The 27,204-nt window shown below is 43.2% G+C and overlaps 1 protein-coding gene across 6 annotated transcripts; it reads left to right on the top strand.

The window, feature by feature from the left end:
* Window positions 1-547: 547 nt before the first annotated feature.
* Window positions 548-27,204, top strand: LOC133371427 (monoacylglycerol/Diacylglycerol O-acyltransferase-like). Of its 6 annotated transcripts, none has more exons than XM_061598874.1 (8): window positions 761-851; window positions 6,351-6,643; window positions 10,912-11,242; window positions 12,065-12,229; window positions 13,074-13,267; window positions 18,000-18,060; window positions 21,226-21,365; window positions 25,110-27,204. In XM_061598874.1, the coding sequence occupies exons 3-8, from the start codon at window positions 10,915-10,917 to the stop codon at window positions 25,212-25,214; spliced, it is 993 nt and encodes a 330-aa protein (XP_061454858.1). In that variant the 5' UTR covers window positions 761-851; window positions 6,351-6,643; window positions 10,912-10,914; the 3' UTR covers window positions 25,215-27,204. The 6 variants fall into 6 exon arrangements, with proteins under 6 accessions (XP_061454839.1, XP_061454858.1, XP_061454866.1 ...); XM_061598882.1 differs by having other exon boundaries at window positions 778-856; XM_061598855.1 differs by lacking the exon at window positions 6,351-6,643 and having other exon boundaries at window positions 548-851; window positions 25,110-27,202.

Here is a 27,204-nt window from a genome sequence, read left to right as displayed (position 1 = left end):
GTATCCACACCAATTTTGCCCAGGCATTCAGAAATTTACAATCCAAATCCTCATGAATCAGCAAATAAATACTTGTGAGTGACAGATCAGTCATAGCCCCTGTTGAATGTCAGTTGAAGGGGGTGGTGGAAGGGGTAGGACGGTCCCTCTCGCAACCTCAGTTCAATCTCTAAATACAATAGAAGTAAAATACCCCTAGATGATTACAGGGTTGTTGTAAACTACCCTCTCAGCTTCAACGTGATCTACAATACTAAAAGTGACCTACGTTGCACCGCCAACTTAAGTTGCTTTCTCAGCCAACCGCCCCCCGCATTAATGTATTTATATTTGCGGGGCTTTCTTTTCCTTAAATAATATCTGCGTTAGACCTGCTACCTTTTCTTTTGAAATGGATACGCCGATGCCCAAACAACGCTCTCTTTTACCCCACGGCGAGTGGGAAGCATTTTAAAAATGGCTTCCAATATGAACCCGGAAATCCTATATCGACGATGTGCTGTGTCCCTCCTTCCTTTTAACTTTATTTTCTCTATGGTAAATTCTCCGGAAGCTGCGCTATCCAGTTTGTATTGGTAGCTGTACTCCTAATGGGTCCGGGTGGAGATGCAGCTCCAGAATTTTGGAGGGTATATTTTCCTCTTTTAGTGCCTTATTGGGTTTTCAGCAAGGTCCACGTTCAGTACCGCCCCTCTGGGGGCGGATGGATAGGAATTAAAGTCAGAGCCTAGTGGATGAGTAAAGCGTCGCCGCCGATGATACGGCCTCCGCTGGCGGCAGCAGCAGCAGCAGCAACAACAACAACAACAACAACTCCTCCACCTCTTCCTCCTTCCCACTCTTCGATACAGGTGAGGTAAGACCTTGTCCTTTTCCTCACCACCCCTGCCCCTCCACCTGGTTAGCAAGCAACAGGGTGTTCTTGTAAAAAAGGGGGGGGGAAAGTGATAGAAGAAGCGCAGTCACGTCGGGATCTTTTTTCAGCTTCCCCTCCACCCCCCATCCCTTGGACAACCCTTTCCTCTGCCCCCACTTCAGAGCTTGGAAAAGTTACGTTTTCGAACTACAACTCCCATCAGCCCAATCCAGTGGCCATGCTGCCTGGGGCTGATGGGAGTTGTAGTTCAAAAAAGTAACTTTACCAAGCCCTGCCCCACTTGGCTCAGGACTCTACCCTGTCATGCTGTTTGGGAGCTTTTTTCCGTGGCATTGACCTGTGTCTTTGTAATTTGAGAGGCAGATCCTGAAATTGCTTTATTTTCTGTGCTTTGGAATGCCTGAAGTGCTTCATGTATATTATCTTGTTGTAGTCTTTTCAATAGCCGTGTAAGGTGCAGCAGTGTCATCCCACGGGAAGGAGGAAGGGAGGGGAGCAGAAGGAGGGGGTGGGGAAAGGATGGGATTGGAAGAGAAGGGGAGGGGTGAAAGAAGGGGGAGGGAAGGGGCAAAAGGGAGGTGATGGGAGTGAGGAGGAGGGGAGGGCAGGTTTGATCATTATGGCGACTCTATGAATCAGTGACCTCCAAGAGCATCTGTCGTGAACCACCCTGTTCAGATCTTGTAAGTTCAGGTCTGTGGCTTCCTTTATGGAATCAATCCATCTCTTGTTTGGCCTCTTCTTCTACTCCCTTCTGTTTTTCCCAGCATTATTGTCTTCTCTAGTGAATTGTGTCTTCTCAATATGTGTCCAAAGTATGATACCCTCAGTTTCATCATTTTAGTTTCTAGTGACAGTTCTGATTTAATTTGTTCTAACACCCAATTATTTGTCTTTTTTGCGGTCCATGGTATGTATGTATGTATGTATTTATTTATTTATTAAATTTATATACCGCCCGACTAGCAATAGCTCTCTGGGCGGTGTGCAAAGCTCTACTGCAACACCACATTTTAAATGAGTTGATCTTTCTCTTATCCGCTTTTTTCACTGTCCAACTTTCATAACCATATATAGAGATTGGGAATACCATGCTCTGAATGATCCTGACTTCAGTATTCAGTGATACATCTTTCCATTTGAGGGCCTTTTCTAGTTCTCTCATAGCTGCCCTCCCCTGTCCTAGACTTCTTCTGATTTCTTGACTATTGTCTCCATTTTGGTTAATGACTGTGCTGAGGTATTGATAATCCTTGACAAGTTCAATGTCCTCACTGTCAACTTTAAAGTTACATAAATCTTTTGTAATTTACTTTAGTTTTTAGCTTGTAGCAACTCTATTGTTATGCCATCTGTTTGTTTCTTCCAAGTATTTTAAGAGCAGCTTTCACCTCGCATTCTAAAATTTCTGATTCTTCATCATATGGTTCCTCCATGAATGAATCTATCATCCTGGTATCTCTTCAGTGTATTGTTTCCATCTTCCTTTCATTTCATCTCAGTCAGCCAGTGTGCTACCCAGTTAATTATATTCAACATCCCTACTCTTGGTTTAAATTTCCCTTTCATTTCTCTAATCTTTCGGAATAGGGATCCTGTTCTACACTTTTTGTTGTCCTCTTCTATTTCTATACAATAACTATTGTAATAGTTCTTTTTGTCCCTATGTACTAGTCGCTGTATTGTTGTATTTAGGGAGAGAGAGAGAATTCTTTAATTGCTCAGAGCTATTTGCCATCACAATAAAATACTATAAAATACAAGAGCAGATACAGGAATAAACAAATATTACAAGTATTACAAAATAAAAAGGAGTAGATAAATATGTGTACATATATACACAAAATATATAGTTAAGAGTATAATATTAAATATTTAAAAGCTGGTCCTGGGCTGAGGCCAAATGTTTAACATACTTAGCCCTAATTTTCCCAGCTGCCAGAGCGAAATTTGCCACTTGTTTTATTACATAGGTGTCGTTACCCACTAACAGGATAGCTATTTGCTCTATGGTAGGCCTTCCAGACATAGAGCGGATTATGGGGTATAAGAATTTGTGCCTAGGATCTTTATAGAGGGAGCATCTCAAGAGGTAGTGGATAATATCCTCCACATCCCTCGATTGGCATATACAAACTCAGAGATGAGGGGGAGTATTAGCATAGCGCCCTTCTAACAGGGCTGTAGGCATAGTCTGGAGTCGTAGGGCGGTGAATGCTCTTCTCAGAGAGGGTACTGTTAAAAGGGCAAAATAGGGCTCCATGTTAAATGTTGCATTTAGGGTTTCTATCTGCTTTTCCTTTTGCTTTCCTTCTGTCTTTAACCATTTTAAGAGTTTCTACAGTCATCCATTGCGGTCTTTCTCTCTTTTTAACTAGAGGTATTGTCTTTTTGCATTCTTCCCTGATAATGTCTCTGACTTCACTCCATAGTTCTTCTGGTTCTCTGTCAACTAAGTTTAAAGCCTCAAACCTGTTTCTTATTTGATCTTTATATTCTTCTGGGATGTTATTTAAATTGTATTTTGGCATTATGATTCTTCTTCTTTAGCTTTACTCTGATTTTCAATACGACCAGTTCATGATCTGTACCGCAGTCTGTTCCTGGTTTTGTTTTCGCAGAAAGTATGGAACTTCTCCATCTTCTGCTACCAATTATATAATCAGTTTGATTCCAATATTGACCATTTGGCGATGTCCACGTGTACAGTCGTCTTTTTGGTTGCTCAAAAAATGTGTTTGCAAGAAACAAATGATTGGCTTCACAGAAAGTCTTTCTCCTGCTTCATTTCTGGCTGCTTTCACACATGGGCCTAATAGCGCTAGTTTAACGGATTAAAAAGGTAGCGCTTCTTTCCGGATTTCAAAATCCCTTTCACACTGCAGTACCTGTTATACCAGCATTTTGCACAACAGTCTTTCACACACAGAGCAGTTTTTCTCCCCACTTCATTCAGCTTCACGCGACACTAGATGAGCAGGTCTTCACCTACCTCTGGTTTGAGGCCTGTTCTTTCGGTGCGTGGGGGGAGGTTGAAAGAGGTGCGATCGCGATCAGCTGAGAGGCACGGCAGCGCAGCAGCAGAGGCTCTGGTTGAGCACAAGCAGCACCAGCACAGGCTGCTCTCTCAGGAGCAGCTGGGATCGGCTGGGAGGCGCGGCGGTGGCAGCGCAGCAGCGCAGGAAGGCTGCATGCTGGGAGGGCTGTTGGTAAGGGCGGGAACGCACTGCATGCTTGGAGGGCTGTCACGTGAGCAGCGGCAGCTAGCGCAAAACTCCCGCCTTCTTCCGGGTTCCCAGCCTGCTATCGGAATTTTTCTGGTATCATTTATTGCGGAAATTAGCACTAAACTTCCACTACATTCCACCAGAATTCCTGAGCTACCTGTTATGTCGTGTGAAAGCTCAAATTTTATGTGCAAATTAACAGGAAATAAATCATCAGAATAACGGAATAAAGTGCAGTGTGAAAGCACCCTCTGTCTCCTAAGCCCCATTTCCCCACAATTCCTAGTTCTTAATTCACTCAAGCCACGTATTGTAATGTTGATATGTTCCATTTCTTGCTTGACAATTTCTAACTGTGCCTGGTTCATGCTTCTCACATTCCATGTTCCTATTTTGTGTGTCATACAACTCCGGACTCTCCTTTTGCATCTGTGCGCATCAGCCTCTGGGCTTCCTTTCGGCTTTGACCCAGCTGCGTCATTAGTCACAGCGCTACTCATACTTATCCTTTGTTTTTCCCCAGTAGCTCGGTGAGTGCCTTCTGACCTGGGGGTCTCATCTTCCAGTGCTATCTCGTGTTGCATTTTTGGATACTCTGTTCATAGGGTTTTCGTGGTAAGAAGTATTCAGAGGTGCTTTACCATTGCCTTCCTCTGAGTTTGGATGCATCTTAGTCTGGTGTTTCAGCTTTGACTATTCCTCCTTGTGTGCCCCTGCTAGGAGTCTAGCCTCTTGGTCTAGACTCCTGACGGCATTGCTGTCAGCTTCTTCAACACTCTCAAACCCGCTGACCACGTTAAGGTGTACATCCTAGAGGGGGCAATCATGCTTAGGATAGGTAAAACTGACCATGGGGGAGGAGGAGGGGGAGGGTAGAGGGGAGGGGAGGATTGGAAGGGGATGGGGAGGACAAGGAAGGGGCGGGAAGGGGCAAGACTGAGGGGATAGAAGGGGGAGGAGGAGGGGAGGGCAGGGCAGGTTTGATCATATGCTTGCTTATTGAGTTGAATGGGATTTACTCCTGTGCAATCATGCTTAGGATAGGTGAAACTGACCTGGGGGAGAGGCAGGGGGAAAGGAGGAAGGTAGAGGGGAGGGGGAGGAGAGGGGTTGGGTGGGTGAGTGGGCACTGGCCAGAGGTGATGGGAAGGAGAGGGGTTGGGTGGGTGAGTGGGCACTGGCCAGAGGTGATGGGAAGGAGAGGGGTTGGGTGGGTGAGTGGGCATTGGACAGAGGGGAAGCCCCTTTCCTTTCCAAAAGAAAAACATTGTGAACAGTATTGTTTGTCAGTGTTTCCCCTACCACTTTGGCCACTCTAAACCACTCTGGCCACTGGAGCTCTGTCAGGGGAATAGGAGGCTCCTCTCAGCACCCTTCACAAATGACACTTCCCAGGATTCTTTGGGGGAAGCCATGACTGTCTAAAGTGACATAAAGGTCTGGCGTGGGTGTGGCCCCCTGTTTAGCCAAGCCAAACAGCTGTGAGTCTGGCTTTTAAAACACTGAAATTTGGTTCTTACTGAGCGTGCCCATGCTTATCATTGCCTTTAATGTTAAAGTTGTTAAATTAATTAAAAATCAGCCAGGCATTTTGTATTTACTTTTAAACTGCAGAAGGTGAAGGACAGAGTATGGGTCAAGGTGAGTAATAGGATTACAGGTACTCTCTGAACATTGCTGATTTGTAATTAATTTCATGAAATTATGAGAACTCTGACAACAATGTCCAAAAGTGGTCTAGTTTTTTTCTTGCTCTTTTTACACTTTGAACTCTTGATTCTCACTGACTGTTTTGTGTATCACCATGAAAATTTAGAGGGTTGTTAAGCATTTCTGAGTTCAGGACTATTAAGTTTTGTAAGGTTTTATTTTGAAATGAGCTTATCGGACGCATCAGAATGGCAGAGGGGGTATTTTTAATTTAACATTGCGGAATGCAAAAAATCCATGCTGACTATAGTATACAGTCAGTCTCGTGGCCGTGTAATATAGGATTAGAATGTGTTGTCGTCCATTGTGCCTTCCAGGTTTCAAGAAGAGTAGGGTAAACAGGTATGACAAGATCCGTAGCTACCTGTCTCCAAAACTTGATGCTGTGACTCACTTGGCAATGGTTGTTGTCTGTGTTCCAATTATTAGGCCCTTTAAATCTTCTGGGCTTTATATAATGAAAGTTGACTGACAATTCAAACTGATAGTTCTAAACATTTGCATGTGATATACTATCCTGCTATTTATGTCTTTAGGAAAACTTACTTTAGGAAAACTTACTTTAGTATGTTTAGTATGGGCTCCACGAGCTAGAGGGAGCCCCAGCTGACAGAGCGTCAAGGCCCCAGCTGACAGAGCGTCAAGGCCCCAGCTGACAGAGCGTCAAGGCCCCAGCTGACAGAGCGTCAAGGCCCCAGCTGACAGAGCGTCAAGGCCCCAGCTGACAGAGCGTCAAGGCCCCAGCTGACAGAGCGTCAAGGCCCCAGCTGACAGAGCGTCAAGGCCCCAGCTGACAGAGCGTCAAGGCCCCAGCTGACAAAGCGTCAAGGCGAGTTAAGCAGCAGAGCAAGTTCGGCAGCAGGGCGAGGAGGCCAGGGCCCCCCACTCTGCCCGTCTGTTCCTGGACCTCAACTAAACTGCAGTCTCCAACCCATTGACGTAATAAACCTTAAACAAAACTATGCAGGTAAGAAGCCAGCAGGGGTGTGGGGGCTTTCCAGTGTTTTGCACCACCTGCAGCATGTACGACTATCTGCCTGTTGGACAGAAGTCGTGGGTATGCTCTCGGTGCAATGAGCTCCTGGCTCTCCGGGAACGACTTCATTTCCTTGAGGCCAAGGTGGCGGACCTGGAAAAGCTGAGAGAGGCAGAGAGGTGTGTGGAGGAGGCTTTCAGGGACGTTATAGCTGTGTCCCACTCCAACGATGATAGCTCTCCTGCTATCATGGACAACGATGGTCTCAGGGAAGGAGAGCATCCAGCTGAGGAAGAGGGAAACAATCCCTTAGAAGGGACCCATTCCTTGGGGGATGAGCAGCTATCCTCTCGTGCCGCGGATATATCTCCAGGGGGTGGAGGGATCCTTGTAGTGGGTGATTCGATCATTAGGAACGTAGACAGTGGGCTGTGTGATGGGCGTGTAGACCGCAAGGTGTCTTGCCTGCCTGGGGCGAAGGTTGCGGATATCGCCCGTCGTTTAGATAGTTTGGTAGACAGTGCTGGGAAGGAGTCAGTGGTCGTGGTGCACGTTGGCACCAACGACATGGGGAAATGCAGCCGTGAGGTCCTGGAAGCAAAATTTAGGTTGCTAGGTAGGATGCTGAAAGCCAGGACCTCCAAGGTGGCTTTCTCTGAAATGCTACCGGTTCCACGCGCAGGACCAGCCAGACAGGCCCAGCTTCGCAGTCTCAATGCGTGGATGAGACAATGGTGTCGGGTGGAAGGGTTTGGATTTGTTAGGCACTGGGGAACATTTTGGGACAAGCCGGGCCTGTACAAAAGGGACGGGCTCCACTTGAACCAGAATGGAACCAGACTGCTGGCACTTAAAATTAAAAAGGTGGCAGAGCAGCTTTTAAACTGACTGAGGGGGGAAACCCGACAGGAGCTGAGAAAGGTCCGGTTCGGAATAAACCTCCCCCCTGGGATAAAAACCAAAGAAATGATGAAATTTTAAAAGGGGTAGGCCTAGAAGTAGGCATTGTGAGAGCAGGGGCACAGGATATAAATTCAGAAGAGCAAAATTACCACAGGCCTAACCACAAGTGCCAAAGACACTTGAAGAGAGACACTGCTTGCAAGTGCCTGTACGCTAATGCTAGGAGCCTGCGAACCAAGATGGGAGAACTGGAGTGCTTGGTCTTAGAGAAGAGCATTGATATAGTGAGCATAACGGAGACCTGGTGGAATGGAGAAAACCAGTGGGATACGGTTATCCCTGGATATAAACTATATTGGAAGGACAGGGAAGGACGTATTGGTGGCGGAGTCGCTCTATACGTGAAAGAAGGCATTGAATCTAGCAAGCTCGAAACCCCAAAAGAGGCAGACTCCTCCACAGAATCGTTGTGGGTGGTGATACCATGCCCCAGGAGGGACTTAATACTGGGAACGATCTATCGTCCCCCTGATCAAAATGCTCAGGGAGACCTTGAGATGAGATATGAAATTGAGGAAGCATCCAAACTAGGAAATGTGGTAGTAATGGGTGACTTCAACTACCCGGACATAGACTGGCTGCATTTGTGTTCCAGTCATGACAAAGAAGCAAAGTTTCTAGATATTCTAAATGACTATTCCCTAGACCAGTTGGTCATGGAACCGACCAGAGGGACGGCAACCCTGGAATTAATCCTCAGTGGGGACCGGGACCTGGTGCAAGATGTAAGTGTTGTTGAACCGATTGGGAGCAGTGACCACAGTGCTATTAAATTAAACATACATGTAACTGGCCAATTGCCAAGAAAATCCAACACGGTCACATTTGACTTCAAAAGAGGAAACTTCACAAAAATGAGGGGATTGGTAAAAAGAAAGCTGAAAAACAAAGTCCAGAGGGTCACATCACTCGAAAATGCTTGGAAGTTGTTTAAAAACACTATATTAGAAGCTCAACAGGAGTGCATACCGCAGATCAGAAAAGGTACCGCCAGGGCCAAGAAGATGCCAGCATGGTTAACGAGCAAAGTCAAGGAAGCTCTTAGAGGCAAAAAGTCTTCCTTCAAAAAATGGAAGTCTTGTCCGAATGAAGAAAATAAAAAAGAACACAAACTCTGGCAAAAGAAATGCAAGAAGACAATAAGGGATGCTAAAAAAGAATTTGAGGAGCACATTGCTAAGAACATAAAAACCAACAACAAAAAATTCTATAAATACATTCAAAGCAGGAGACCATCTAGGGAGACAATTGGACCCTTGGATGATAAGGGAGTCAAAGGTGTACTAAAGAACGATAAGGAGATTGCAGAGAAGCTAAATGAATTCTTTGCATCTGTCTTCACAGTGGAAGATATAGGGCAGATCCCTGAACCTGAACTAACATTTGCAGGAAGGGATTCTGAGGAACTGAGACAAATAGTGGTAACGAGAGAGGAAGTTCTAAGCTTAATGGACAATATAAAAACTGACAAATCACCGGGCCCGGATGGCATCCACCCGAGAGTTCTCAAAGAACTCAAAGGTGAAATTGCTGATCTGCTAACTAAAATATGTAACTTGTCCCTTGGGTCCTCCTGCGTGCCTGAGGACTGGAAAGTGACAAATGTAACGCCAATCTTCAAAAAGGGATCCAGAGGGGATCCCGGAAATTACAGGCCAGTTAGCTTAACTTCTGTCCCTGGAAAACTGGTAGAAAGTATTATTAAAGCTAGATTAACTAAGCACATAGAAGAACAAGCCTTGCTGAAGCAGAGCCAGCATGGCTTCTGCAAGGGAAAGTCCTGTCTCAGTAACCTGTTAGAATTCTTTGAGAGTGTCAACAAGCATATAGATAGAGGTGATCCAGTGGACATAGTGTACTTAGACTTTCAAAAAGCGTTTGACAGGGTACCTCACCAAAGGCTTCTGAGGAAGCTTAGCAGTCATGGAATAAGAGGAGAGGTCCTCTTGTGGATCAGGAATTGGTTAAGAAGCAGAAAGTAGAGAGTAGGAATAAACGGACAGTTCTCCCAATGGAGGGCTGTAGAAAGTGGAGTCCCTCAAGGATCGGTATTGGGACCTGTACTTTTCAACTTGTTCATTAATGACCTAGAATTAGGAGTGAGCAGTGAGGTGGCCAAGTTTGCTGACGACACTAAATTGTTCAGGGTTGTTAAAACAAAAAGGGATTGCAAAGAGCTCCAAAAAGACCTCTCCAAACTGAGTGAATGGGCGGAAAAATGGCAAATGCAATTCAATATAAACAAGTGTAAAATTATGCATATTGGAGCAAAAAATCTTTATTTCACATATACGCTCATGGGGTCTGAACTGGCGGTGACCGACCAGGAGAGATACCTCGGGGTTGTAGTGGACAGCACAATGAAAATGTCGACCCAGTGTGCAGCAGCTGTGAAAAAGGCAAATTCCATGCTAGCGATAATTAGGAAAGGTATTGAAAATAAAACAGCCGATATCATAATGCCGTTGTATAAATCTATGGTGTGGCCGCATTTGGAATACTGTGTACAGTTCTGGTCGCCTCATCTCAAAAAGGATATTATAGAGTTGGAAAAGGTTCAGAAGAGGGCAACCAGAATGATCAAGGGGATGGAGCGACTCCCTTACGAGGAAAGGTTGCAGCATTTGGGGCTTTTTAGTTTAGAGAAAAGGCGGGTCAGAGGAGACATGATAGAAGTGTATAAAATTATGCATGGCATTGAGAAAGTGGATAGAGAAAAGTTCTTCTCCCTCTCTCATAATACTAGAACTCGTGGACATTCAAAGAAGCTGAATGTTGGAAGATTCAGGACAGACAAAAGGAAGTACTTCTTTACTCAGCGCATAGTTAAACTATGGAATTTGCTCCCACAAGATGCAGTAATGGCCACCAGCTTGGACGGCTTTAAAAGAAGATTAGACAAATTCATGGAGGACAGGGCTATCAATGGCTACTAGCCGTGATGGCTGTGCTCTGCCACCCTAGTCAGAGGCAGCATGCTTCTGAAAACCAGTTGCCGGAAGCCTCAGGAGGGGAGAGTGTTCTTGCACTTGGGTCCTGCTTGCGGGCTTCCCCCAGGCACCTGGTTGGCCACTGTGAGAACAGGATGCTGGACTAGATGGGCCACTGGCCTGATCCAGCAGGCTCTTCTTATGTTCTTATGTCTTCTTTTTAAACAGAATATGATGGGACAAAATGAATCCTGTGGTGCAGATCAGATACCTATGTCTTATGTAACCTGCCTGCTATATGTACTGGAAGGCTGGACTGGAGTAGAACACCTGGAGGAATATCTGAGTTACCTGGTCTACCTCACATGGCTCTTTGCACCACTAGTTATAGCATTTATACTTCCTGCAGTCATCGTCCTTCTCATGTATGTTACTATTATCATTCTTCATATTTACAAGAGACGGACAGACCTAAAAGAGGCTTATTTAAATGATTTTTGGGATGGTGCAAGACAAGTGGTGTCAACTATATGGTATGCTCATGCAAGAATATGGAATGGTAAGTATCTTCTAAGACACTTTTCTCATGTAGATGATATGAATTCAATAGTCCTCAAGTATAAGGTCACAAAATCAGTACATTTCAATCTCCTGTTTATTTCCAAAATAGCTTTCCCCAGCATTGTTTTCCAGCAGCACTGCATGAGCTACTTTGTTTGTGTACAGTTTTAGAAGTTCAGTTTTTTATTTTAGTTTCTAACCATTCACATTCCTATTCACTAATAGGCAAAAAAAGTTGAGGTTTAAGAAAGTACGTATAGCCCACAGATATTTCTATCAAACTTTAAAAAGCAGGGCAATTGGGCAGCTATAGTGAATGCACCAAGGGAGCAGGAGACATGACCTCCTCTCTGAGATATTGTACTGCCATACAAATTTGGGTTGATCTTTCACATTCCAATCCACTTGCTGTGTAGCTTTGAAGTATTGGGGGATGGGGAGGGGAGAGGGGAGAGGGGGAGGGGCAGGGGCAATGGAAGAGGCAAAAGTGAGGTGATGGGAGGGAGGACAAGGGGAGGGCAGGTTTGATCATTTGCATGTTTATTGAGTTTAATGGAATTTACTCGAATACAGTCGTGCTTAAGGTAGGTAAAACCGACCATGGGGGAGAGGGGAGGGGAAGAATGTCTCTCTTTTTACACTTTGAACTCACTCTTGATTCTCGAAACTCTGACTGTTTTGTGTATCGCCATGAAAATTTAGAGGGTAGAGGGTAATTGGTAGCTGTAGCTTGCTCTGCAATTTTAATACATCTTTAAAGAATAAGATTTTGCAATACAAGTTAGGAACCAATGTTAACCTTACCTTCTGTTCTTAACAGGCTATGAGCTGCATGGCCTAGAAAAAATACCTGATGGGCCAGCACTAATTATCTTTTACCATGGAGCAACTCCTGTAGACTTTTTTTACTTCTTGGCTACTGTTCTTATTAGGAAGAAAAGAATCTGCTTTGTCGTTGCTGATAACTTTGTCTTTTCAGTGCCAGGTAAAGTTTATCAAATGTGATTAAGAGTAATACTTGGACATCTCAAGACTTGTGTTATGGACCTGATTTATTTTGTTTGTGCACACACAGACGCATGCATACACAAGTTCAGTGAGCAAATTACTGTTTGTAGAGTTGTGTAACTGCAGCTGAAAATGCAAAGATAAACGGTTATGTTTGCCTGTAATTTTATTTATTTGCTTACATTAATATCTCTCTCCTCATGGAGCCCAAGGTAGCATACATGCGATTCCCAGGCAGACTTCTATTCAGATTCTGACCAGGCCCGGGTCTGATTACCTTTAGCAAGTTGTTGGCCTCGTGTGACTTCAGTTCATAACCCTGGGATCCATGGCTTACCATGACATGCAACATACCCACTGAGATGGTTCTTAAGTTGTGACTTCAGAATTGCAAATCTGAAATAAGGCTTGTTTTATTCTGGCCTGACTTGTGTTTTTACTCTTGAAAATCAGTAACAAAAGCATTTGACACCAGGAGGTTAGGTGCCAAACTTGTGATGTGAGCGCTTTAAAATTATCACTAATTTTTGTTTTTGTTTTGAAAGTATACATTTTCATTAACTGCCAGCTTGAAGGGGGAGGGTGTGAACTAGATGAGGATGTTTGACTGAAGTTAGGTTTAGAAAATATAGGTTTAGGTTTAGAAAACCTTTATTTATGAATTTAGGTTTAGAAAACCTTTATGGTTTTGCTCAATATTCCTACTTAGCTTTTTTTTGTCTACTGCTTATTTCAGATTTCTCTAATAAACTATGCTCTACCAGCACTTATTATAGTTTAACATCCTGTATTACTGACATTCTATTTCTTACTGCTTGCAGGTTTCAAACTCTTACTTGATGTGTTTAGCGTTCTGCCTGGATCACAGGAGGAATGTATAAAAGCATTAAAGAAGGGGAATGTGTTGGCCATCTCACCAGGAGGAGTTCGGGAAGCACTTTTCAGTAATGAAAACTACACCCTCATCTGGGGAAATCGTAAAGGATTTGCTCAAGTGGCTATTGCTGCAAAAGTGGTGAGTGTTCTCTGAGCATAAATGGAATATAACATGACAGCTGTCTAACAGAAACAATGCTATAAGTGGTGGAATCTTTCTATATGTAAAAGAAACAAAAGATATATGACTTGCTTGTTCATTTATACAGCCACAAGAGTGGCTGTATACTACAGCCAGTATGGATTTTTTGCATTCTGCAATGTTAAATTGAAAATACCCCCCATGCCATTCTGATGCTTTCCCTAATCCAGCCTTTCCCAACCAGTGTGCCACCAGATGTTGTTGGACCACAACTCCCATCTTTCCTAACCATTGGCAATGCTGGCTGAGGCTGATGGGAGTTGCGGTCCAACAACATCTGGAGGCACACTGGTTGGGAAAGGTTGCCCTAAGCTCATTTCAAAACAAAACCTTACAAAACTTATATCCTGAACTCAGAAAAGCTTGCTTGACAACCCTCTAAATTTTCATGGTGATATACAAAACAGTCGGAGAGAATCGAGAGTTCAAAGTGTAAAAAGAGAGAAAAAAACCCAGACCCCTGTTGGAATTTTTTCTGTAAGAGTTCTCATAATTTGTTGAAATTAATGAAAAATCAGCCATGTTCACTGAGTACATGTAATCCTATTACTGACCTTGCCCCATACTCTGACCTTCATCTCTTGCAGTTTAAAAGTTTTAAAAAATGCTTGGCTGATTTTTAATTTAAGAAATTTTACATTGAACTCAAAGATACAGCCAGGCATGCTCAGTAAGAACTAATTGTCGTTATTCTAAAAGCCAGAGTCACAGCTGCTTGGCTTGGCTAAATGGGATCACAGCCGCACCAGACCTTTATTTCACTTTAGACAGTCATGGCTTCTCCCAAAGAATCCTGGGAAGTGTCATTTGTGAAGAGTGCTGAGAGGAGCGTCCTATTCCCCTGACAGAGCTCCAGTGGCCAAAGCGGTTTAACAGTCAGCCACTCTGATTAAAGCTCTATGAGGGGAACAAGGCATCTCATAGCAACTCTCAGCACCCTTCACCAACTACACTTCCCAGGATTCTTTGGGAGAAGCCATGACTGTCCAAAGTGAAATAAAGGCCTTGTGTGGATGTGGCCAGGGACAATTGTGGTTAAAATTTGGGTGGGAGACTACATGTGCCTGCTGTAGAATAAAACGGTGGGGGAAACCCTGAAAAAGAATGATACTGTTCACAATGTTTTCCTTTTGGGAAGGAAAGGGACTTCCCCTCAGCCCAGTGCCCACTCACGCATTCAATCTCCTCCTTCCTCCCCCCGCCCCTCCCCCAGATTAGTTTCACCTATCCTAAGCATGATTGCACAGGAGTAAATTCCACTGAACTAAAAAAGCATGCATATGATCAAACCTGCCCTCATCTCCTCCTCCCCCCTTCACCTCCCCATCCCCTTCCAATCCTCCCCTCTCCTCTACCCTCCCCCTCCTCCTCCCCGTGGCCAGTTTTACCTTTATCTTAAGCATAATTGCATGGAAGTAAATCCCATTGAACTCAATAAAAGCAATGATATTGTTGATGATGTTTTCCTTTTGGAAGGAGAAGGGGCTTCCCCTTTGCCCAGTGCCCACCCACCCAATCTCCTCCTCTCCCCTCCTCTCCCCTCCTCCAGGTCAGTTTCTCCTATCCTAAACATGATTGCATGGAAATAAATCCCATTGAACCCAAAAAGTATGCAAATGATCAAACCCACCCTCCCTTCCCCTCCCTCCTATCCCCTTCCTCCTCCCCATCCCCTTCCAATCCCCTCCGCGTTTCCCCTCCGCATTTCCCCTCCTCCTCCCCCTGGTCAGTTTTACCTATCCTAACCATGATTGCACAGGAATAAATCCCACTGAAGTTAAAAAGCATGCAAATGATCAAACCTGCCGTCCCCTCCTCCTCCCTCCTATCCCCTCGGTCTTGCCCATTACCTCGCACTTCCTTTGCCCCTCCCATTCCAATTCCCTCCTTCCCCCTTCCTCTTCTTCTGTTCCCCTCTCCCCTCCCTTTCTTTTTCTCTTTCTTCTCCTCCCTCCTCCTCCTCCCCCATGGTCAGTTTTACCTATCCAAACCAATATTGCATGGGAGTAAATCCCATTGAACTCAATAAGCATGCAAATGATCAGACCTGCCTTTCCCCTCTCCTCCATTCCTCCTCCTTCCCCTCTTCCTTCTTCCTCCTCCCCTGCCCCCTCCAGCCCTCCCTCCTTCCTCCCCCCAGTCAGTTTTACGTATGCTAAGCATGATTGCATAGGAGTAAATCCCACTGAACTCAATAAACATGCAAATGACCAAACCTGTCCTTCTCCTTCCCTTCCCCTCCTGCCTGCTCTAATACCCCTCTTCCTCTCTGCCCTTCTTCCTCTCCCTCCTCTCCCCTCCCCATCCCATGTGGTCAGTTTCACCTATCCTAAGCATGATTGCAGGAGAGTAAATCCAACTGAACTCAATAAGTATGCAAACGACCAATCCATTCTCAGCATTCTTGCACAGGATTCCATTTCTTACCTTCTGGATTAAAAAGCAGAGAAATTCACGAATAGGCAAAAATCCTTGCGGTTTAAGAATGTACCTATAGGCCACAGATATTTCTATCAAACTTTAAAAAGCAGGGAAATTGGGCAGCCATGGTGAATGCACCAGGGGAGCAGGTGACCTGACCTCCTCTGAAATATTATACTGACCTACAAATTTGTCAAAATGTAAACACAATTTGGGTTGGTCTTTCACAGTCTAATCCACTTCCTGTGTAGCTTGGACGAATTTGGTAATGTGTGCCCCTGAGCATACGGTGAGTGGTGGCAACACCTGCAATTAGCCCAAATAATAGAAAGAAGACATGTGCTGTGCTGATCTTCTTTTAGCAGGGAGGAAGCAACATTATTAATACAGTTGATATAGTTCAGATGGTCACTTTACATATGCCTGATTTACTTTGCAATTTTAGCGTAGTTTCCTATAGGAAATCATTTCCTTTTGCGTTTATTTCTATGAATATGTGAAGCATAGCAATACTTTGCAAGATATACTTTAAAAACTCCTAAAACAATTGTGGAATCATAGCCATCACTATTCTGCAGAATTGTCTCCAGTGGACACGAGGAGTGTCTCAATTTGCACAAGATAAAACAGTGGAAGGTGAAATATATTCTAGCAAATTTCTAGGTGTGCTCTGTGTTTTTAATTGACCTTGCCCACCTTTCCTTAAATGAAGTGGTTTAGACATTATGTTTATGACATTAATAATGTGATGATTATGTATATAAGGAGATTGTATTTTATATTGTATTTTATATTGTACGTCGCCCAGAGTGTCTGTTCAGTCGGACAGATGGGCATCTGCTAAATAAAATTATATTATTATTATTATAGCAGGCTGAAAACATGCATCTTGGGTAGGCCAAGTTTGTTTTTTCCAACAGCTAGAGTCATTGGTTAAGTAGGAACATATTGTAATTAGTCTGATTTTACATCCAACTGCAGTTTCAGATTCAACTGTTAATGCACCCAATATAGAAACAGAACATAATCTCCAATTTGAAACACAAAAGGCCGTCTTCACCATCACATGACATTGACCAATAAAAAGGCTTTGAAATTAATAAAAATAAATTTGATACAGGTTTCTAGGAGGAATAATGAGGGAAATAAAATTTTCCAGATTAGATCTCTGTAGAAAGAATAGTAACCCAGAAAATAAGCAAAGGAAGAAAAACACCAACCATCATACAAAAATATAATTCTCTGTCTTTGGAGATGACAGGTGTTGCCACCACTCACCATATGCTCAGAGGCACTTGTTACCAAATTCTTCCAAGCTACACAGGAAGTGGATTGGACTGTGAAAGACCAACCCAAATTGTCTTTGCATTGACTGTCATTTATGTGGTCTGAGGACTTAACCTGCCTTGTATGTGGGTTTTTCCTCGTACCAAAAAAGCTTTGATTGTATCAATCTTTTCATACTCAAGATTCATTTCATTTGTCCTTAAAGCAAAATGTTTTAAGTAAATAGAAGGCAAAGTCTGCTTTTTAAAATAATATTGGAGATATCAGTAAGATCCGTCTGGATAAAATAATGTTCTTCAACAGGAACAGCTCATATGGAATTCTGAGAATTGCCAAGTGATAAGTTATTGAGCGTTTTCTATATATGCTTAAATTTGATGTACGGTTATTATTGTTCCAGGTGTTTCCACTAGAATGTACAGCTATGAAACATTAGCATGTGGGTGGGAAGGATTCTTGCCTAGCCTTTTCCTGTTCTAGGTGTGGACAAGGAGTTTTGGTTTTCCTTTTATAGTGCAGACTGAGCTCGAGGGTCTGTCTTTTTCCAAAGCAGATCTCTCTCTCTGTCTCCCCCATCTTCCAGAATCACATTCTAGTGACTTAAACATCCATACTGTTTATAGGTTTAGGAATAGGGAATTATTGTTATGCTGCAACTAGAGAGTTGAATTTAGCTTAAATAACACAGGTTCAAATGTCTATTCCCCTGTGAACCTTATTGGGTAACCTACTTCAGTGGATAGTTGTGACGAAAGTAAGCAAGAAAAATTGCTTTAAGCTCCTGGGAGCTGGACCAAGATACAAATGTAAATACAGTTTTCCCAACTTGCTTCTCATTTAATTAATCCTGTTCTACTGCATACTCATTAGTGAGTAATCAGTGAGGAAATCTCTGGTATTTAGTATGTAACACTTTGAGTGTGAGACAGAAACTGCTAATGCATATCCTTCATCTTTGCAGCCCATCATTCCTATGTTCACACAAAATATTCGGGAAAACATTCGAACATTTGGTGGACGCAGTAAGCAACTTCAGTTTTTTTCATACGATGCTTTCAATTGTTGTGTTGTGTTCGTTGCTTTCCTACTTGAACTTCTGGCTAGCTATCTTTGGTTAGCCATCTGTCTGGCTGTCTTCTTAATGTTGTGGTTTGCATTTTTAAAATCAAGTGCTGAGAAGTGTATACCACAGGTATCCCCAACTTTGAATAATCTAAAAAATCTGGAGGGACCAGGTTGGGGAAGGGTGATGTATAAAGACTCAAGCTCTAGAAATCCACAAGCCTCATTCATCCTTGTGGAATTATTAGCCAAACTTTAATACCTAAATATTCTTTGCATCGAGGTGTTCATATGTCTTACATTTTTTCTTAGATCTGGGACAACCACTTTAAAATATAACAGATTGGCTCTGCTGTATATAATCCTTTTTCTCCTCAGATCCAGATCCATTTTGTTAGCTTCCTTAGGCTGCAATCCAATGCACATTTACCTGGGAGTAAGTCCCAGTGAACCCAATGGAGCTTACTTCAGAGCTTGTCCTTTTTCTCCCTCTGTTCTCTGCCTCTACCCTCTCTTGCTTAGTCCTTCTCTCATTCCTCTGCTTCTCATCTTCAATTCTTTCGCGTTCTCACTTTGTAAGCCCTCTTTTCACTCTGCTTCCCAGCTCTCAGCCTTTCTGCAGATATTTCCACTTTCTGCCAATAGCACACAGCCTTCTTTTTTCCCTCGGTACAATGCAAATTTCCCCCCACTCTCCAAACCAGTCTGTTTAAAAAATAAATGGAAGTAGTCACTGTTCTAATTGTTAAATAAATCCTAAAATATTTGTCAATAATGTATATAATCCAAGATAATGAAGGCAGACTAAATCGCATTTAAGTGTCTTCCTAAAAAAGAAAAAAAGTTATGGTTGCATTTCTCACACTTGCTTAGGTATAAGTTCAGGCCCCCACGTGACAGTTGCACACTGATTGACCATGGTCCTATGAAGGCCAGGCAGGAAATGTATTTATCATAGGACATGCTCTGTGTCTGATAAGAAAGGACTTGAAGAAGACAGTATTGTGTTTATTGAACAGTGATCCTTGCCTCCAAAGCAACATATTATGTTACACTAGGGGACAGAGGTTATGTAGGTCATATTTATTTTAAGTGTTTATAATCTGCACTTTCATAAAAGTCTATCAAGGCGGCATACATAGTTGTAATAAAATCAGCAAAAGCATCCATAAAACCATCATTGAATACATCAATAAATACTGGTTGGTCAAAAGGAAAATTCATACCAAGTCCTATCTAAACAGTACAGTTTTCAGAAGACGTTTAAAAGAAGGCAGGGACAGTCCCTGCCAAACTTCTACTTGTAGGGAGTTCCTCAGGGCAGGGCCTGCTACACTAAAGGCTCAGTTCTGAGTGAAAGCAACTCAGCCTCAGGGGTGTGGGGAACCACCAGAAGAGCCTCATCAGAGGATGTTGGTGATCGAAGTGGCAGCGTAACGATTTGGACGGTTCTTATGGTACTTTGGGCTCAAGCTGTTTATGGCTTTGAAGTAACACAAGTACCTTGAAAGAAATTTGTAACCAGTGCAGCAATCTCAGCACAGACTAACATGTTGCCAGTAACCTGCTCCTGTGAGCTGTATGTCCACTGCATTCTGCACTAATTGCAGCTTCTGAACCCAGATAAAAGGGCAGCTCCACGTAAAGTGCATTACAATAATCAAGCATTGTGGTTACCAATGCAAAGACCACTGTGGTCAAGTTGATGTGGAATATTTGCATCTGGCATACCAGCCAGAGCTGGTAGAAAGCACTCCTGGCTTGAGATCACTTGGGTCTCTAGTGACAGAGATGGATCAAGGTATACCCCCAGACTGTGTACCTGCTCCTTCAGATGGAGTGCAACTCCATCCAGAACAGGCAATTAACCTATCTCCCAGACATAGGACCCCACCCACTCGCAAGGCCTTCATCTTTCCAGGATTATTGATCCTCATCCAGTCCACCTCTGCATTCAGGCACTGGTCCAACACTTGCACAGCCTCTTCTGACTTAGATGTAATGGAGAAAGAGCTGGGCGTCATCAGCGTACTGATGACACCTTGATCCAAAACTCCTAATGTTCACTCCCAGCAGCTTCATATTGATATTAAATAGCAGTGGGGACAAGATATTGCCCTGTGGCACCCCATAGTGTAAACATCTGGGGGGCAAAGAACACTCTCTCACTGCCACACTCTGGACAGGACCCCGCAGGTAGGGACGGAGCCACCACAACACAGTGCTACCAATACGTGTCCCACAGAGCTGGTCCGGAAGGATGCCATGCACAATGGCATTAAAAGCTGCTGAGAGATCAAGCAGCACTAATAGGGTTGCATTCCCCTCTCCTTCTCTCTAGAAAGGTAATTCAGCAGGCTGACAAAGCTGATTCAGTCCTGAACTCAGATAATTGGTCTCATCCAGAAATGTCTGCAGTTGTGATGCCATGACCCTCTCAATCACCTTTGCCAGAAAAGAAGTACTAACTATATTAGAATAGCCTCCCACCTTGCAATTTTAAGACCTGGTTCACACACAACCCTAACCTATAGTCCTGAGCTCCTCTTTCCTTCTCACAGCCACGCAGAAGGAAGAGATCAGAAGCTTTGTTTCTGTGGTTATTCAATATGTTCTTGGTTCATGTTAACTGTAATTCTTAGGGATGCTAATATGAGAAGGAAAGTTGAAGCCAACTTCAAAACTACAGTTAATGATGCTAATATGCTTCCCTAAACCATAGTTAATACTAATTCCAATTTGCTCAGGTTTGGACTTAACAAATAACATAGCTTTTGCTTATATTTTCAATTATCTATGAAGTCCTCTTGGCAGCCATGCTAGGGAAGTAGAGGGGTTTAGCATTACACACAAACACAGCCTACACCTTGAAGGTATTTCAGTAATTACTACTTCTGTCTCATGACTTCTAACTTAGAATGTGTAATGCATGCATCTAGCTCAGAATTGGACACACATTCCAGAACTTCTTGCTTACAATTTTAATTTAGAGAGAATCACTGTACACATATATCACTTGAAAACCATTGCTTCCAAGACATCTTTAATGAATTACATTATCTGGGCAAGATAACTTTATTGTACCTGCTGTTGTCTTAAATATGTCCATTTTTTTAATGATCCAGAACTACTTAGGTTTATATATGAGCACTGCCGTTTGCCAGTAGTCCCACTGTATGGAAACTTCCCTGTCAAACTGCGCACATATATTGGAGATCCTATTCCATATGACCCAAATGTAACTGCTGCAGAACTGGCAGAGAAAGTAAGTTTTTATTTTAATAATATTGAAGTAGTAGTATTGACCCTAAATAATTGTATGGTGTTATAGTTCTATGGAATCATGCTTGGTTGATTTCACTGAATCTTGGGTGAACCGCCAAGATTATCCAACAGTACACTAAATCATCGGACAACACTTTTGTGGAGATTATGACGCAAGAGTGGAGATGAGGAAAAGGTGAACACGAACTGACTGAGATAAAAGAGATGCTGAGGACCACAGATACAAGATAGTGAAAATACAGTAGAATAAGGAATAATGGGAGGGTGACGGACAGACGGAGAGGTAACAAGACCAGTAAATGTCTCCTTGTGAGAAGGATTGGTTCTGACAAGTTTTACAAGACTTTTGTTGAAAAATCCCAGTTTGAATTCTACCATACTGGACTTCCCAGTTACTCTCTAGTTCTACATTTCTGTTGTACCATTCTTGGCCATGATGCTAGAGCGTATTGTGGCCTCTCAACTTCAGATTTTTCTGGATGATTCTGTCTGGCTTTAGATCTAGTTAGGGAATGAAAATGACAGTGCCAGGTTCAGTCGCTGGCATCTCCAAGCAGGGAGAAAATGACCCATCTGAAACCTTGAAGAGGTAGATAGTATTGTGCTAGATGCTCTGACTCTGTTTAAGGCAGTTTTCTCTGTTCCTGCACTTCCAGTGTTTGATTGGACGACATACTCCAGAAACTAGACTAGGGGAGTACATCCCTGTTGTTTCAGATGAACATCTCAGCAATGTTTGATACCATGGGATCCTGACTGGGATTGTTCTTGGGAAAGCTATTTTATGGTGGTTCCAGACATTGCGGAAGGGGTGTGTGTGTCAAAAGGGAGTGCTGGATTGCCTGCTTGACTCACAGGCCATTGCTCTATTGGATCCCTCAGGATTCTATTTTGCATCCTTATTGTTTAATATCTACATGAAAAACTGAGAGAAGTGGTCTAGGAATTTGGAGGGGGGTATCATCAATATGTCTCTACCTGTCTTTTCCATTTCACCCTACGGAGGCTATTGAGTTTTTGAATCTGTGTCCTAAGGTTGGCAATAGGCTAGACAGGGGCAAACAAATTGAAGCTTAATCCAGAAAAGGCAGAGTGCTCCTTGTCCAGTAAGATTGGGTGCATAACTTGTCTTGGATGGGGTAGCACACTCCTTGAAAAGTCAAGTCCAGCGGCTGGCATGTTTTGGATCAGATTCATCCTGAATGCTCGGTGATGGCTTAATACCTTCCTTATGAGCTTCACATAGGCATTTGGTTGGCCACTGTAGGAGATAGGATATTAAACTCAGAGAGCCCTTGGTCTTATCTGATCCAGCAGGGCTTTTCTTACATTTTGAAGACCTGAATTGCTTTCACCAGTTTAGATAGGTGTGTCAGCTATGCCCATTCATCAAAAATACAGATTTGATCAGTGATAACATGTATCTTAGCTACATTGTGTTAGCTTTGTGCAATGCACTCTACATGAGTAGGTCTCTGAAGTGTCTGGAAAATGTATCTGGTCCAGAATATAGCAGCCAGTTGTTGACTGGAGCCAGGGACTCTGTTGCGCTGCAGCCAACTCAGAAGGGACAGGAAGGGGGGAGGCATGAGTTTCAGGCACCTCCGCAGCCAGAAGAAGCAGAGTTGGGGATTGTTGTGTCTGAGCAGGATCGTGCGGGAGGGGGGCAGCCTGCTCTCCAGCCAGTTCCCACGAGTAACACCCTTTCTGAGGAGCCGAGCGCACCGCCCCCAGTTGATGCAGAGGACTTGTGGGGGGAAGCTTCAGAGTCAGTGCCAGCTCCTCCTTTACCAAGCAGTTCCCAGGAGGATTCCAGTGTGGCACCGCCCCCTGACCTCGAGCCCGTTGCTTGGGAGCAGGTGTCTTCAGATGAGCTGTTGGATGCGTGTCCCCTGTCTCCTCGTTCCCGTCGCCACAAGAAACGGACAGGGCAAAGACAGGAATTACGAAGGAGTCAGAGATTACGTTCAAAAACATTTCCTATATAAGCCTGCCGCTCCAAGTGGGGGGTCGTTGAGTCAACTTCCTTCACACGCTGCAGAGCATGTCTAGAGTATAGTTAGGGACTCTAGTGAGTTAGCGTAGGGTTTCCTATGAAGTGCAATGCCTTTGATGTATCCATTACTCTAATAAAACGAGATTTACTTGCACACACGCTCCAGCCTCATTCTTTCGGCTCTGGACGGGACAGACTCACTTCCTAAGAAAGCATCATTGGCTTCCAGTTTTGTTTTCTATTAAGAGTTCTGGTGATTACTTTTTTAAAAAAAAAAGCACTACGCAGTTTGGGATTGCACTGTCTGCTCCCATATGAGTCTGCCTATTTGTTAAAATAATCAAGGAGAGCTACCTTACGTGTCTCACCTATGGCTGAGTTGCATTTAGTTGGTACCAGAGAGAGGGTGTTCTGTAGCTGCGCCTAAGCTCTGGGACTGCCCACCTTGTTCTTCCCTCCCACCTGAGGAATGAAGGAACATGGAAAACTGCCGTAGTCCCAGTAGACCATTGGTTCATCTAGCGCACTCTCATCCACACTGATGGGCAGCAGCTCTCCAGGCTTTCATTGCTAGCCCGCCATCAGAGTATATGGGTGCCCTGGCCCTCTAGGAGCTAATCCCACGTTGTGAGAGCCAGGTGGGGCCCAAGGAGTTCCTCTGCAAAGGACCCCCTCTGTTTTTAATTTGAAAGTAACAAGGGCATTAAAAAGAAAAGGCAAACTTATTTCCTGCTCCAGTTATGTTCACCAAAGCAGGGAGAACATACATGGAATTAAGCAGGATCAGATTTCAGTTCCAGGTCCTGGCTCTGGTTCCAGGAAATGCAACTAGTGATGACTTGTTTGTCAGGACCGAGGACCACTGATGTGTCTCGGTTGTAGGAGGGAATGAAGCAACTACAAGAGGAGTGGGGCTGCTGTGCACCACCTGTTTAGCTCAGCAAGGTCTACCAGTGAGATCTCTTGGGTTGTAGCTAATCCTACTGCCACCTTTCCCTGAATGAGAAAGTGAACCTTTTAAAAGCCCTTGGCTGGCATTTCAGTTTGATAGGCTCTGCCCCCCTTTACCAGCTCCCATTATGGAATCTGCTAGTTGCTGCCTTGCAACTCTTAATTAGGTCAGGTACCCTAGGTATGTAAAAAGGCTTGCAACTGCCCACTAGGTTTTGTACTTCAAAAGTGGTTTACCATGCAGCACAGGGAGTAGATTATTACACAGCCAATATTGGATTAAACTTCCCAGAGGGACTCCTTATATATTTGTGTATAGTTGTATATGCTGGGTCTTGGCTACCATGGGCTGTATCCAGCATTCTCTGTGCACTAGTGCAACAACTCCAGGGCTAGCAGAAAGGTGAGTTTTAATGTTGTGCAACAGAGGAATCCAGTGCTACATTGGATACAGCCCCATGTTAACTATTTAGTTTTGTGTGTTAAAAGAGCAGGGCTGCAATTACTGTATGCTCTTACCTGGAAATCAGTCCCACTGAGTTCACCTCATTGGTTAGAAAGCATGAGAATTCCTAACTTCAGCCAACCAGACATTTCTTAACAATTTATATTTTCTTTTCTATTTTTGCATCTTATATTATTCTGCAACTTTGAGATTTAGCTACTGTTATCTTGGGTAGCATTGCTGCTAAAAGGGTGAAATCCTGATTTTAATTTTAATCTGTAATTAACTTAGAGTGAAAGTATTTATAATAAACTATTTTTTTTAAATTACAGGCGAGAAATGCAGTACAGTGCTTAATAGACAAACATCAGAAAATACCAGGAAATGTATTTAGGGCTTTGATGGAACGATTTGAGATGCAGAAAAAAGAAGACTAGCGTGTTTTGGGTGTGACAAATAGTTGTAAAATATTTTTAAATTATGTTTATAATGTGATCTAATATTTGAAAAGATTGTTGTTGTATTTGTATTCTGCTTGTTTTTACAACACAATTACTGTTCAATTTTACAGAAAACTAGATTTTTCTAAAAGTTCATTGTTAAAATGTGGGGTTCAGGCAACCTTAGTATTTCAATATCAATACAACAATTTGATATTTTTCAGTATCAGTTCAACAATGTCACATTTTTTTAAAAACTGGGATGGATGAAAGAAAATAAACTGAGCTTGAATCATGGCAAGATGGAGACACTGTGAGTGAGTGGTTCCCATGTCTGAGAAATTGGTCTATTGCCTGCCCTGGATGGGGTTTCACTCTCTCTGAAGGAGCAGGCATGCAGTCTGGGAGTGCTTCTAGATCCTGCTCTGTCACAGGAGGCCCAGGTAGTCTCAGTGGCTAGAAGTGCCTTTTATCAGCTGGACCTGGTGAGACCATTCCTCGACTAGGAGAGCTTGGCAACAGTACTTCAGTCATTGGTGATTTCAAGTCTCTGGATTACTGCATTGCACTCTATATGGGGCTTCCCTTGCACTTGACCTGGAAACTGCAGTTAGTGCAGAATGCAGCAGCCAGATTGCTGATGTGGGTGAGACCATGTCAGCATGTAACACTTCTGCTCAGAGATCTGCACTGGTTGCCAATTTGTTTTCAGGCCAAGTTCAAAGTGTTACTACTAGTATATAAAGCCCTTAACAGCTTGGGACCAGTTTACCACCTGAGCACTTTGCCACATAATACTCATTTTGTACTTGCGCAAAATCATTCTTTTAGTGTGGCAGCACCTACTCTTTGGAACTCCCTGCCTATTGACATCAGACAGGTGCCTTTCCTATATTCCTTTCAGCACCTGCTTAAAACTTTTCTGTTTAGGCAAGCCTTTCCAGACACATAGATGTTGATCTGTTTAGTCAGTAGCTGTTTTAATTGTTTAAGTATTTTTAACTGTTTTATTGATAACTTATTTTTTTTGTAAACTGCTTAAAGGTCTTTACATTCAAGCAGTATATAAATAGCCCAGTTGTACCTTGGAATAAGCCATAGTATGACATTTAGGTTTCTTCAAAATGTATGGAATAATTAACTTAATTAACTGGAAGGTAGTGTTGGGCTAAATTTGAAAGCTAGATCTGTGTCCATTTCATGTATCATGTGCTGTAATAACATCATTTTTATTGTGATCAGCCAACCATTAAAAACATATAACTATAAATACATAATCTTAAAATCAAGAGTAAAGATGAAGATTAAGAGATGTTAGTACATTAAGAAATATTACTATCTGTTCAGTAATGAGTTTATTGGACACCCCCCCCCCCGGAAAACACTCAGAAGAGTCTAAGGATCGACCAGGAAACTACCTCATAAAGAGGGTAGATTATACATTCTCTGACCTCCTTGATGAAATCTACAGTAAAAAAAACATGTAGGGAACTGTTTTGAGTACCAGTTGATTTCATGGACATCACCTGTCTTTAATAGGAACTTTAGCAAATCTGCCCTCTGATGTGCTGTAATAGAGATTATCTAATCATAACCAGTTCTTTATATTTGTTAACATTCATGAAGTGAAGACTACACTTTTGCTGTCCAGCTACGGCTACAATTGTAGATGTGATTATCTGGGAGCAAGTCCCACTGAACTCAGTGAGGCTTACTTCTGACCAGGCCTTTTTTCATTATTGTACTTGCTGATATGGTGTATCAGTACCTCTTTTTGGCTGCCCATGGCAACCATTGGGTGTTGGCACCCACAGCACTTTTACCAAGGTATGAGTACTGGTACCTGGTTCCCCCCCAACCCCCCCACTGCTGATTATGCAAGTGTGTACACAAAAAAGTGTGTACCTTAAAATTAAAAAGGTAGCAGAGCAGCTTTTAAACTGACTGAGGGGGGAAACCCGACAGGAGCTGAGAAAGGTCCGGTTCG

Source organism: Rhineura floridana, chromosome 1 (assembly GCF_030035675.1).
Source record: "Rhineura floridana isolate rRhiFlo1 chromosome 1, rRhiFlo1.hap2, whole genome shotgun sequence".
NCBI lineage: Eukaryota > Metazoa > Chordata > Lepidosauria > Squamata > Rhineuridae > Rhineura > Rhineura floridana.
The sequence above is the reverse complement of the archived record's forward strand: the minus strand, read 5'-3'. Positions and strand labels throughout refer to the sequence as shown.

What these genes read in the sequence shown, in the direction of transcription:
- LOC133371427 (XM_061598855.1), top strand. Translation starts at nt 735, where the DNA reads ATGAGTAAAGCGTCGCCGCCGATGATACGGCCTCCGCTGGCGGCAGCA. An exon ending in CTTTGTCTTTTCAGTGCCAG is followed by an intron (nt 12,230 to 13,073) that starts GTAAAGTTTATC and finishes TACTGCTTGCAG; the next exon opens with GTTTCAAACTCTTACTTGAT. An exon ending in CTGCAGAACTGGCAGAGAAA is followed by an intron (nt 21,366 to 25,109) that starts GTAAGTTTTTAT and finishes TTTAAATTACAG; the next exon opens with GCGAGAAATGCAGTACAGTG.